Genomic DNA, 14,562 nt, shown 5'->3' on the forward strand with positions numbered 1-14,562 from the left:
ACTGTCATACCCCATTAGAACCCAAGATATAAGATTGTTTAACTCCATTGTTTGTAAACAATATCATTGTAATCAAACACGATATAGCCTCAAATCATGGTAAAAAGTATCATTTTAATATCATGAATGGTCAGTCCATGCATTCATAGCTCTGTCTATGAATTTGACAGTGGTTACATTTCTCCAGCCCAATCCATCAGCTTTTTAACAAAACAGTGGTGGGGTGTGATTTTTATTGTTTTAACTGCAGAATGCCCCTTTAACAACCAGAAGGTAATTATGGAGATTACAGGATCTTCCGGCCTTGATGGTACAGGCCTGTCAGTGTCCACTTGGCTTTATTAGCCTCAGTCCTTTCTGCCACGCTCCTGAATCGTGCCTTCTCCAGGTGTGGTCCTCTCCCCCTCTCTCTCGTCTCCCACCTCTCCACCCCTCTCTATCGTCTCCCCCCTCTCCACCCCTCTCATCTTGTGTCCCCTTGACCCTGGAGCACTCCAGACCCACTGCCTGCCAATAACAGTCCCACCATTCCTCACCCTCCACCAACTGACACACTTCCAGAAAAATGTAACCTTGTTCCCTCACATTTCTCTAATGCCTCTGCCATTTCCTACAGTCCATGCTCCATTGTCCTGAAATGGTCTCTCTCTCTCTCTCTCTCTCTCTCTCTCTCTCTCTCTCTCTCTCTCTCTCTCTCTCTCTATGTCTTTATACAGCTAAAAAGAATTCTACCTCACTTTCTCCACCCACCTCTCCCTCTCTCCACTTGTATCTCTCATGTTTTGGTTGTGGGTCGGCCCCAGCCTTGACATGTCTCCAAGTGTGACGTAAATGAGCCTAACCTAAAGCACAGACAGGTGTAATGGGGTTGATACCATACAGTTCCTATTACAGTAAAATAATTCATATTACATCGTCAAGGCATTGAGCGAACAAAATTAACAAATTATAATGCAGTTGCAGGAGGAATATGTGTGTGGCAAAACAAGTAAAGGCGTGTCATTTCCCCGAGGTTGTCTTTACATCTCAATCAAAGCAGTAGCCCTCCCCCTGAATCTGTGGTACTGTGCTCTTCCATATCAGCTCTAACTCCGTGTTTATCAAACCTCTGGGTGTTATCAAAGAGAGAGGATATTGGACTTTTAGTTCTGATAAGAAAACATGGCTCAGAGTGTGGCGTTTCTAAAGGGCAGCTTCCGCTACAGTGGGCCGACCAAAACCTAATGCTGCCAGAGCCTGAAATTAACCCCCCACTCTCCAATTAACATATCTCTCCTCTCTACTGAATGTTACTATACTATAACTTGGTTCTGAATATTTTGATCTTGACAATGTTGATGATTTTGTGGATGTTATTGTGTCATCATAATGCATTGAATTGTGTTTACTGCATTTGTCATGGTATGACCCATTTCTCTATTGTGAGTGGTAGATGCAAATAGAAGTATTGATGAGAGTTGTTATTATGTTAGCTATTCACATAATCTCCCCCTCTAAGGCCCTTGTTACACTACACTAATTAAACAACACATACTAGTCTGAGGAAAGATACTTGTGTAGTGTAATGAGGCAGATCTAGATTCAAATCTCTCTTCGAGAGATGTTTCCCAAACTACCTCTGGGTTTTAGGGTGGATTTATATTAGTAAAATATGTGTAGTAAGATCTATATCCCGCTTCAACATCAGATTTTCTACTTTTCTTTTTACACTATCCTTACTTTAGCCTTGGATGTGGTGTGGCCTTAAGCCACATTCCTGCTTCATGTGTGTGTGCCTATTAGCCTACCGTAAATACCATAGTATATAGACAAACAAAATAAGGATAGCAATTCAAACTATACAAGAGCTTCTCATCTAAACCATATTGCACATGCAACAATTCGCAAAAGTGTAGATATTTTAAAAGCCTTTAATTTTCAATTTGGCTAACAGAGCAAAAATCTTGTCTATTGGTATTAAGATCCTTAAGGTAATTATTGCAGGGACGTGGTGTGGGAGAGCCATTGTCTTTACACTATACCACTAAAACGGGATTATGTAGTGTAGATGTCTCCCACACTACCTCCGGAGGTAGAACCTTGATCCGCCATTTACACTATAAAAGTATATTTCCTGGGACTCCTATGAGTCGTCAAAGTAGTGTAGCGTAAAGAGGCCCCTAGTGTGGGGGACATTGACACCACATACCCACCTCTGAGTGGTATAGTGTAAAGACAATGGCTCTCCCACACCACATATCCCTGCAAGAATTACCTTAATACCAGTAGACAACATTTTTGCTCTTCCACACCATGTGCCTGCAATAATTACTTAATTACCTCAATACCAGTAGACAGCATTTTTTCTCTGTTAGCCAAATTGAAAATTAAAGGGTAGGAAGCATGCGTTTTTACTCACCCTAGTAACAACACAGTGTGGTCAATGACTTAGTAACTTCGTTGTGGTCATGATCTGGTCACCTATAACTACAAACATAGTTATGTTTAGGGGGTTTTACATATTTATTAACTTATTTCCGGATATCTTCTGAACTACCCACAATGCTCTATTTCTCAAAGTCATATGGAGGATCTACTATGTGTTAACTAGCTCGAGTTGGCTAATGTTAGCCACTAGTCATGCAGACTGAGTGTTGGCAGTGGTGCGCTACAATCCACCAATCATGAGGAGGTGTGTTGTAAACAACCAATCAGATTCTCCACACATCAGGGCTCCGTGAATAGGCTACCAGCGTGTTTCATTCTTGGCTTAGTACTAGCACGCTATAATATCTGACTGTGCTGTTGTGATCATTTTCATCTGTTTGGAGCTTCTCTCCGAAGCGCCTCTCTCCGGGGCTTTTTTTTTTAGCTAACTCAGCCGTCAATCAGTAAGTCTCCGCTCTCTCTACTTTATATCTGCTGGATTTGTTTGTGTTCTGTGGGTTCCTGTCTGTGTTAGACTAGTTGGTGTTGTTCTCTGGCTTACTACTTCGCTATATTGACAGTGGTGGTTGGCTAGCTAGTCTAGTTAGCTGGCTAGGCTAGCTAGCAGTCTAAAATAGCTAACTTTAGCTGACTGGCTTGCTGGCTTGCTGGCTAAGATAACTGCATATGCCGGTAACATTATTTGATAACTGGTTAATGTAGGTGTAAGCTAGGTGTTGATAGCAACTGGCTGACTCATGCAGTGCTAATGTAACTTAAGTAGGCTGATGGGGCTAACATTAGCAGGCTAGTTGGCTAGCAAACTTGCGAGACGATTTGTAGCAATAAATTCCTAAAGTATTTGCTTGTAAGTTGGCTGAAAATGTAATTGAAACCAGTAGTCATGAGTGCAAAATGATTTTCTTTAATTTGAAGTTATACATTTGAAGTTAATTATTTAAGTTGGAGTTTACATTATAGGGAATAGGCTGGCTTGCCGGGTCCTGAATATAACGGGTCCTGAATATTATTTTGTTTGTCTATTTACGGTATGCTAATAGGCGCACTCACACATGAAGCAGGAATGTGGCTTTGGCCACACCACATCTGAGGCTGAAGTAAGGATAGTGTAAACTGAAAAGTTGCAAATCTGATGTTGAAGAGAGATAGATCTTACTACACATATTTTAACTAATGTAAATGCAACCTTTATCCTTTGTTATCCCTGCATGATACGTCTCCATTGAAAGGGACTTCACACGCTCAGACTTGAATGGACCTGAGAGTGGAGGTCAGTCAGTGAAGGCTTGGGGGGAATCTTGTCAGGGGAGAGAAGAGGGGCTGCTGTTAGAAAAGCCTGTCAAATGCCCCTCACCTCACGCAGCCTTGAGCAGATAAGTGGGTCCTCTCCTATAGCCCACTCCTTGGACAAATCACACACATGATGCAAGCAGCAGCTCCACTGACAATCACACACATGATGCAAGCAGCAGCTCCACTGGCAATCACACTCATGATGCAAGCAGCAGCTCCACTGACATCACACACATGATGCAAGCAGCAGCTCCACTGACAATCACACACATGATGCAAGCAGCAGCTCCACTGACAATCACACTCATGATGCAAGCAGCAGCTCCACTGACAATCACACACATGATGCAAGCAGCAGCTCCACTGACAATCACACACATGATGCAAGCAGCAGGTCCACTGGCAAATAAGTCTGGCAGCACAACCGATTGGCAAACATACTGCAAATTGAGAACTCATGCGGCTAAACGGAATAAAAAGAAGAAGAGGCTATACTATGAAACAAAAGATACATGATAAAAGATTTGGAGCACCTTAAATTAAATTTGGGGCAAAAAGTCAAACTCAGCTCCATTCATTCATTGAATTAGACGGCCCATTCATCACAAAACCCACTGATATTGCCAACTACTTTATAGATTTTTGGGCAAGATTAGCAAACTTAGGCATGACATGCCAGCAACAAACGCTGACACTACACATCTAAGTATATCTGACCAAATTATGAAACATATGCATTGAAATGTTTTATTCTGTAAAATGAGTGTGAAAGAGGTGAAAAAATTATTGTTGTCTATCAACAATGACAAGGCACCGAGGTCTGACAACTTGGATGGAAAATTACTCATAATAGCGAACAATTTTTCCACTCCTATTTGCCATATATTCAATTTAAGCCTACTAGAAAGTTTGTGCCCTCAGGCCTGGAGGGAAGCAAAAGTCATTCGGGCTACCCAAGAATAGTAAAGCCCTCTTTATTGACTCAAATAGCCAGCACGCTTATAGGGAAGGACATTCAACAAGCACATCACTTACACAAATGACTGATGATTGGCTGAGAGAAATTGATGTAAAAAGATTGTGGGGACTGTTTTGTTAGACTTCAGTGTGGCTTTTGACATTATCGATTATAGTTTGCTGCTGGAACAAATGTATGCGTTATGGCTGTACACCCCCTGCTATATTGTGGATAAAGAGTTACCTGTCCAACAGAACACAGAGGCTGTTCTTTAATGGAAGCTTCTCCAACATGATCCAGGTAAAATCAGGAATTCCCCAGGGCAGCTGTCTAGGCCCCTTTTTTTTCAATCTTTACTAACGACATGCCACTGGCTTTGAGCCTGTATACGGATGACTCAACACTATACATGTCAGCTACTACAGCAACTGAAATGACTGCAACACTTAACAAAGAGCTGCAGTTAGTTTCAGAATGGGTGGCATGAATAAATTAGTCCTAAATATTTTCAAAACTAAAAGCATTGTGTTTGGAACAAATTATTCACTAAACTTTAAACCTCAACTAAATCTTGTAATGAATAATGTGGAAATTMAGCAAGTTGAGGTGACTAAACTGCTTGGAGTAACACTGGATTGTAAACTATCATAGTCAAGACATATTGTAGCTAAGATGGGGAGAAGTCTGTCCATAATAAAGCACTGCTCTGCATTCTTAAAATTAACAGCACTATCAACAAGGCAGGTCCTACAGGCCCTAGTTTTGTCGCACCTGGACTACTGTTCAGTCGTGTGGTCAGGTGCCACAAAGAGGGAATAACGATAATTGCAATTGGTTCAGAACAGGGCAGCACAGCTGGCCCTTGGCTGTAGACAGAGAGCTAACATCAATAATATGCATGTCAATCTCTCTTGGTACAACGTGGAGGAGAGATTGACTTCATCACTACTTGTATTTGTGAGAGGTATTGACATGTTGAATCCACCGACCTGTCTGTTTGAATTACTTGCAAACAGCTCGGACGTCCATGCATACCCCACAATACATGCCACCAGAGGTCTCTTCACAGTCCCCAAGTTCAGAACAGACRATGGGAGGCGCACAGTACTACATAGAGCCATGACTACATGGAACTCTATTCCACATCAAGTAACTAATGCAAGCAGTAAAATTAAATTTGTTAAAAACAGATAAAAATTTATTTTATGGAACAGCAGGGACTGTGAAGAGACACAAACACAGGCACAGACACATGTATACACACAATAACATACGCACTATACACACACACGTACACATGGATGTTGTGTTGTAGATATGTGGTAGTAGAGTAGTGGCCTGAGGGCACACGCTTAATGTGTCATGAAGTCTATTGTGAATGTATTGTAATGTTTTAAAAATGGTAGAACTGACTTAATTTTGCTGGACCCCAGGAAGAGTATGGAGGGGATCCATAATAACTACAAATACAAACTATCGATCAACCTCCTAAACAGGACCATGAATCTGCCGATCATGTGTTTCTCATCTCTCCTCCTCTTCTCTGACTATAGTAAGGACAATTTATACCTATTATAGTAGATATGAATTGCTTAACATTTGAATATGCATTGCATTATTCCCTATAGCTTTAGCATTTAGGTTCTACCAAAGGTACAGTATACTGTGACCCTGTTCCTGCACTTTAGTTACACCTAAATGTAGATGATCATAATTCATGTTGTCTAGGTACAGATCATTCTCTATCTGATTTGACATGCAGGAACAGTTTGTTTTTGTGTGTGTGAATGATAGTCGCAAAACAAATTAGACTGGATGTTGGGGGATGGATCAGGGACACACAGATTAGGCCCATCCAAAATCTGTTGACGAGCTTCAAATGCCAGAGAGTGTGCATTCCAAAAACACTACTCTCTTAGAAAAAAGGGCTCCAAAAGGGTTATTCGGCTGTCACTATAGGAGAACCCTTTTGGTTCCAGGTAGAACTATTTTGGGTTCCATAATGAACCCTCTGTGTAAAGGGTTCTACATGGCACTCAAATAATGCTTGACATGACAACAATCTCACAGTTGCATAACGTTCACATTTATTTGGTTTCAAATCCTAACACATTCTAAACATGCATTCAACACGTATGGATCACATTCATCACAGGTAGTAACAAGAGCAGAGGAGAAAGGTTTTTCAAAAGATTTTTAAAAAACAAAAAAAACATGGCAGATAAAAATGTCATGTATTTCATCTGCATATCTAGTGGTATCTTCACATTCAATGGAAAAACATTAAGATGTTGTTCGCAGAGATACATTATGATTTTATCTGCTCCTCTAGTTGCCTTAGACATTCCCCATTGTGGGCTCGCTGATGAGTAGCCTCAGTGATTGAATTGTTATAACACTGAATAAGCTTGTTAAAACACTTTTATAACACAAAACTCATTCACCAGTTATTATTGAGAGGAGTGAGGAAAAGCATGTAAACAACAGTAAATGGCAGTTTGGCCAAAGTTACATTCTAATTGATAATCACTCACAAGCAGCATTATAAATATCAAACATGATACTGATCATTTCACTCTTTACACTTCACAAGTAGATTGTTTGGTACATCAAAACAACTATATCAATATAGTGAAGGAACACAATACATTGATTTGAATACAATACTTATTAATATGACACTACAAAGTAAACTGATTCATGTTGAGATTCCTGTCGAAATTCTTTGGTATGGTAATCATGATCATGGTAATCATGGTAATCAAGGTGGTAAATAAGATCAGTTTTTATTGATCAGTGAGGTATGATGTTGTTAATTACATAATCGATGTTGGAAAATATATGATGATCACAGAAAAAAAGTGGTTAGAGTAAATGTAAAATGTCAAGGTGGTCAAACTAACTCCCACCCACTAAGGCCTAGAAGACAGTTTGTCCTGAGGTAGCACGGAATAGCATATGAGGCAACATTTACATGCACAATAAGTAACAGTGAGAGGTAACTGGATAAAATAAGACACACAAAATAACAGAACATTGGTGCAATAACCACATTTCCATTCAAATGTTTTATGTGAGTAAAGTCATACGGTATAAAAACAAATCCTGACAGCTGTGATGGAAACAGGACGTTTCGGTACAATGTTATAAATGCCGACAGATGATTTGTTAGTTCGACATGGTGGGATCTTTTCATGTCAGTAAAATTCATTATGCAAGAAATGGTGGTGGAAACGCATTTATGCACAAATATTGATATAATAAGCATCATATCGAAGTAAACTTGGAGTCACACAATGATATGGTGTATGGTCCTCCTGCTACGACTCGGGAAATCATGCAGTTTATTAGGCCACAGATTAAATAATGTATGATGGAATGTTAAAGGTGATGAGCTTTACGCTCCTTTCCAATAAATATTGAGGGTCTGACATAATGATCGATGCTTGACTGCCGTTTGACAAATAGAAATATTCTCGCTCTTATCCATAATAATATCATAATCCGCACAGCCTAACTGCAGTGTATGTGCGAGCTGTTGGCTAGAGCACAGGTGCCAAAACCAGAATAGTCACATGTGCCATTTAGCACAACAATTTTTGTGACAAAACTTTGAAATGTAGATTTTTATTTGGTAAATGAAAATTGAAGCAAAGAAGTACATTTTCTGTGCACTACCGCAAGTCTGTTTGGTGGAAACACCACTGGTGGGAAATGCGCATATTTTCTTTATGCGGATTTTAGAATATCTGCAAGAAAATCTGTCACCAATTGGATGGAAACCTAGCTATTGAAAACAATGAATATTATTTTTTTTAAAGCATTACCTGTGTGAAAGTAAGATACGTGATGACACAAAAAGAGGTAGTTTCAGTATAGAAATTGCAAATAACATATCCATTATCGGTGAAAACACATTCTAGAAAATAATAGAATACTAATGAGAATGTAATACATGTATTTCAAAACATGAAAGTGGCAAACAGTCGTGGAGGTGGCTGTAAGGTAGGTAACAATGTGACGTTAGATTTTAAAAGCGACTGCTAGGAATGATCTGCCACTAAGGGTCTATATTTACGTATGATGGCCATAGTGACACTGTATGGGGACAGCAGCACTGGGCTAGGGTCTCACACACATGTCCCCTAAGAAGTTCTGATCCCTGAGTTTAGGCGTGCCATGTGTACTAAGCCCCCCAGACCAGTGGCTGGCTGCTCCCCACCATGACTGGAACATTTAAATGTTCTCGGGCTTTGTTTACTGATGGTAAACTCAAAGAAAAGTAGAAAGCCACAATGTGTGACTCCCTTCTAATATCTGAGGTGAAACCTTATCACTTCTGTTCCAAAGGATACTGGGGAATACAATAAAGGCTTTGCATATGGAAAGATCATGCATAAATATGCATATACAGTGCATTCAGAAAGTATTCAGACACCTTGACTATTTTCACATTTTGTTATATTACCGCCTTATTCTAAAATGGATTAAATAAAAAAAATCTCATCATTCTACACACAATACCCCATAATAACAAAGCAAAAAAAATGTACATAATAATTCAGACCCTTTGCTATGAGACCTGAAATTGAGCTCAGATGCATCCTGTTTCCATTGGTCATCCTTGAGATGTTTCTACAACTTGATTGGTGTCCACCTGTAGTAAATTCAATTGATTTGGAAAGGTACACACCTGTCTATATAAGGTCCCACAGCTGACAGTGCATGTCAGAGCAAAATCCAAACCATGAGGTCGAAGGAATTGTCCGTAGAGCTCCAAGACAGGATTGTGTTGAGGCACAGATCTGGGGAAGGGTACCAAAACATTTCTGCAGCATTGAAGGTCCTCAGGAAAACAGTGGCCTCCATCATTATTAAATGGAACAAGTTTGGAACCACCAAGACTCTTCCTAGAGCTGTCCGCAAACTGAGCAATCGGGGGATAAATGTCTTGGTCATGGAGGTGCCCAAGAACCCGATGGTCACTCTGACAGAGCTCCAGAGTTCCTCTATGGAAATGGGAGAAACTTCCAGAAGGACATCCATCTCTGCAGCACTCCACCAATCAGGCCTTTATGCTAGAGTAGCCAGACGGAAGTCACTCCTCAGTAAAAGGCACATGACAGCCCACTTGGAGTTTGCCAAAAGGTACCTAAAGGACTCTAAGACCATTAGAAACAAGATTTTCTGGTCTGATGAAACCAAGATTGAACTCTTTGGCCTGAATGCCAAGCCTCACGTCTGGAGAAAACCGGGCACCATCCCTACGGTGAAGCATGGTAGTGGCAGCATCATGCTGTGGGGATGTTTTTCAGCGGCAGTGACTGGGAGATTAGTCAGGATCGAGGGAAAGATGAACGGATCAAAGTACAGAGAGATCCTTGATGAAAACCTGCTAAAGAGTGGTCAGGACCTCAGACTGGGGCGAAGGTTCACCTTCCAACAGGACAACAAACCTAAGGACACAGCCAAGACAACGCAGGAGTGGCTTCAGGACAAGTCTCTGAATGTCCGGACTTGAACCCGATCTGACATCTCAAATACAGACTCGAGGCTGTAATCACTGCCGAAGGCGCTTCAACAAAGTACTGAGTAAAGGACTGAGTAAAGGGTCTGAATAATTACTTAAATGTGATATCTGTTTTTTCTTTTTAATAAATTTGCTTTGTCATTATGGGGTATTGTGTGTAGATTGATGAGTAAAAAAAACAATTGAATCCATTTTAGAATAAGGCTGTAAAGTAACAACATTTTGAAAAAGTCAAGATGTCTGAATACTTTACGAATGCACTGTATATTTACCGGTTTCACAGGTGCCTGCCATTGGTTAATTCACTCTCTGCATATATCATTCTATTCATCAAATCCGTGTTTTTGGTAATAGTAAAAGTTATCAATTTGTAAACACTTTAGAATTGTAATATCAATACCATAAACATTATTTCCTTTGGAACTGTGACGTCAAGGTGATAGAATCACATCCAACATCCATCAGAAAGAATTAAAAATAAAACAAATGATAGGGGTCTTTTTCACTCCAAAAAACTAAATACATGAAATGTATCACAACAAAACATGGAAAGGTGGCTAATTGAAACTACTGAAACAAAGAACACTGCATTGGTGAAATTATTCAAAGCGTGGTTCAGGACATTAGATGGTACAGTATAGTACAGTGTTAAGGCTAAGAAGATATAGACAGACTAGTCTAGACCCAGTGATGGAGGCAGCAATCGTAAGCCCACCTGTTGATTGAGGTTAGCTTGGTTATACTCAGAGTGGAAAAGGGACCTCTCTGACCTTACTGATGTTAAGTCCTGTCTCCGACCATCTTCAGACAAATAAGCTAAACACTGAACTGGGAGCAACAGTTAAAGTCTTAAAACATGCCCTTAAACAACAGCCACTTTCATAAAACAGAAAAAACTGAAAAATAAAACACTTTCTAAAAGGACCTACAATGTCCAGAATTCTACAATTAAGAATCCTACAAGTACATCAGCATAGTGATCACTGAGTAACTCATGAATGCAATACATAACACTCACTTTACCCTGTTTAAATACCGGTCCACAAGGACCTGAGAGAGAGGAGAATACGGGGTGGGCACTTTGCCATTGTAATGGTCAAAGAATGTCTCCTGCCTCACCACAGCATGCATAAAAGAGAGTCATTGCAAGGACTGCATTGCTCCAAAGTTTTAAACAATGGTTGTTATGAAACGGCTAACGGCTGGTTGAAATGATCATCTCATACTTCATAAATAAAGAACCTATTTCTTTATATAGCTTTTTTAAACAATGTGTGCAAGCCAGAAGTAACCTCTAGTCTGTCAACCCAGACCAGATTAATAGACCCTAATGCCCCTAATGTCTCCTCCATCTCTCCTCTGTTGCAGCCAAAATGTAGTCACCTGAGCATTCTAAACCCAACACTGTCTACAAATGTAGTAGTACAAATGAACAAGCCAACATTTCCTTGTAGCCTAACTGTGCGGATCGGACCACCAACCCAGTGAGCATGTGCAGAGGCTCAGGTTTGGGCAAGGAAGTACCAGTGGAGGGCTGAAAGCCAAGATGGGTTGTATGTCTGGAGGAATAGATGTGTGCAACAGGGACTAGGAGAGAAGAGAGTGGAACCCTTGTTTGTGGTGTCTCAGCCTAGGGGTTAGGATAAGAACAAGCTACACGGTCTGTCTGAGGGTCTCCCCTCTGGCTCTTACACAGATTGATTCATTTCTTATCCTGGTCCTTCATTGATAAGAAATCATTACACTGAGCTATCGACTAATCACCAATCTATGGGTGCTGCTTAAAAAACTTTGCATATCACTTTGGTCAAAACAAAATCTCATTCAAGCTAATAACAAATTTCCCCTACCCCTGCAACTAAATTTGCTCTGCAGTCTATGATTGTAGAAAATACCCGTATGCTTGTTTTCTATGAAGATCCCACAATCCAACAAAATTTAATCTCACTGAAAGACAAGGAATGTTACATTGACCAGGCCATCCCTACAGGATGTCTGTTTGTGGGTTGTATGAAAGAGTGTACAAAAATACTACAAGAAGTGAGAAAATACACCAGTACTAGTGGGAAATTCAGGACATTCATTTGTTGTTTGCGGGGTTGAATGCTTTTCTATCTTTGGTTCAATTGAATATGCAGCAATGCCTTTGGTCAATGTCATGGTAAAGGCCGACTTATCATCTATGATTCAGGAGTTTATAGCATTTACAGGGATTTGATTTAGACTGGGCAACCTCTTCATTTCAAAACGGCGAGAAAAAGGTACCTGAAAATAGCAACATCATCTTCCTGAGGTAGTCTCAAAACACTTGTCAACTCATTTATACCCATTCCCATTCCGAATAAAATAAATCTTAAAAATCTAGTTCTAACAATGGCAACACCGACACGTTGAGCAATCGGATACATATTTGTAAACTCCAAAGACCAATGCATCTATGTGCATTTAGTTTGTACAGAAGCATGTGCACAGCGTAAATCAGCATACATTCAGCTCTGTCGTGTAATAAATATATAGAGAACAAAAATTGCTTGTCACATTCACAGGAAGGGGGACCAGTCCCTTGCCCCACCCCCCAGGCAAGATTCTTGTCAAGGAGCGGTCCTGGGGCCGGGGTGCGGGGCTCAGTTTCCGGGGGAGGTACCAGTAGTAGTCGTACAGGGAGAACTTCCTGTCCTGTTGCTGATGAAGCTGGATTTGCAGGAGTGCAAAACTGCTTTAAACAAGAGGGGGAGCTGTTTCAGAGGAACGTTCACCAGCTTCCCTGGAAAGAAACACGTTTTTTACAGGGTGTGAGTACAGAACAATTATCCTGTCGCCTACCTTGCTATGGACCTTTATATTAGCATGTCATAAAATACAACGCCCTCCATGCCAATCCCCATGCCCCAACTTACCTGCCATGAAACGGATCTCTGGCAGACACATCATGATCTCAGGGAAGCGTTTGGGCTGGTGAGGGTACTTGTACTCAGTGTAGTCCTGACACACGTACCAGTAGCGCTTGTTCAGTTGCTCCAACTGGGAGACGTTAGTCAGACCGCGGATATCTGTACAGGCAAAAACACATTGAGGACAGCTTTATGTACAGTATGTGTGAGGTTTTCATCCTTTTTATTTCATAAAGCAGCAGAGCAGTTTTTGAAGTCCTGTTGGAACAGTGCTGTGTCTGGCTGGCAGTGCATGTGTGTGTGTTACCTTGGTTCAAGAAGTTGATGGCTTTCATGCAGGCGTACTCCTCGTTGCTGACCTTCAACTGGTGGAACTTGCGGAACAGATAGATCAGCCTCTCCATCAACTCCATGCTATCCTCACTGAACCTTGGGGGGGARGCATACAAAAACATGGTGAGATTGTGAAATGTGACACACACACAAACAAAACATACACAAAAAACACAAAATCAACAAGACTTCCAGCTCTCATACACACTCGCACAGGCTGCAGAAGTGGATGACTTCAAGGAAGAAAAAGTCAAAAGAGAGTAGAATCATGATAATGTGAGAGTTGATTCATAATAAGAAGATGAGGGGAAATTAAAGGGGGAGAAGTGGATTATGTCTGATCCACTACAAGTGATTAGGGACATTCATCTCACTAACTAAACATTTCCTTTAGCTTTAAGCAGGGGTGCAACTTTGGTTTTAGAAGCGGGGGGACATAATGTTGTTGTTTTTTCTCCAGTCAGATAAACACTCCAAACAGCCTACCTGACCGCTCAGAGACGTCCTCATGGTCCTAAAGCCAACTGTTGCCTCGTTTTGTATCACATTCCAATGATAAAACAGGGGGGGACAAAAATGCAATTTCAGAATGTGGGGGGGGCATGTCCCCCCATCCCCAGTGAAAATTGCGGCCATAGCTTTAAGGAGCAGATACTAAAACATGTGAAAATGAAAAACTGATCTCATCAATCTCCATGCCTGTCTCTACACTACAGCTCCCCTTAGATCTGGGTCTCTTTAACTAATATCTTTAGCACATGTGCCTACACAGCGTTTAGCACTTCCATAGTTAGTCAGACACCTTCTCCTTGAATGGGAAAACTGCAGAAAAATGGGCTATTGCAACACAACCCAGCCGTAAATTCAATAGAAAATTAGGAGCAAGTGTGCCATAAGGTCAGATAACTCTGGTCTGATTTACACACGACTAAGCCCCCACAGTATTATGGCCAATCTAGGACGGACCTGTATTTCATAATGGCKCAGACTGTGCTAGCCACAGTCCTGAGGAGTTGTCTGCTTCACGGGCCAGTTCATTTGGCACACGTCCAATGCCAATATACCCATGTGTAATGGTAGAGACATCATAGCCTTTAAAGATAGTGAACTGACAGTGTGGAATGATGGTC

General features: G+C 40.9%; 1 protein-coding gene across 1 annotated transcript in view; it reads right to left on the minus strand.

Annotated features, from left to right (window-relative positions):
• Nucleotides 1-6,742: 6,742 nt before the first annotated feature.
• The window catches only part of LOC111974205 (nuclear receptor subfamily 6 group A member 1-A), a 127,089-nt gene continuing 119,269 nt past the window's right edge, over nt 6,743-14,562 (minus strand). Inside the window, exons 9-11 of the mRNA XM_070446968.1 lie at nt 13,407-13,528; nt 13,106-13,258; nt 6,743-12,972 (exon numbers count right to left, since the gene is read on the minus strand). Coding sequence (XP_070303069.1) covers nt 12,833-12,972; nt 13,106-13,258; nt 13,407-13,528 — 415 coding nt within the window. The 3' untranslated portion in view covers nt 6,743-12,832. The remainder of the gene's footprint in view (nt 12,973-13,105; nt 13,259-13,406; nt 13,529-14,562) is intronic.

The sequence above is a fragment of the Salvelinus sp. IW2-2015 genome, linkage group LG15, assembly GCF_002910315.2.
Source record: "Salvelinus sp. IW2-2015 linkage group LG15, ASM291031v2, whole genome shotgun sequence".
Lineage (NCBI taxonomy): Eukaryota > Metazoa > Chordata > Actinopteri > Salmoniformes > Salmonidae > Salvelinus > Salvelinus sp. IW2-2015.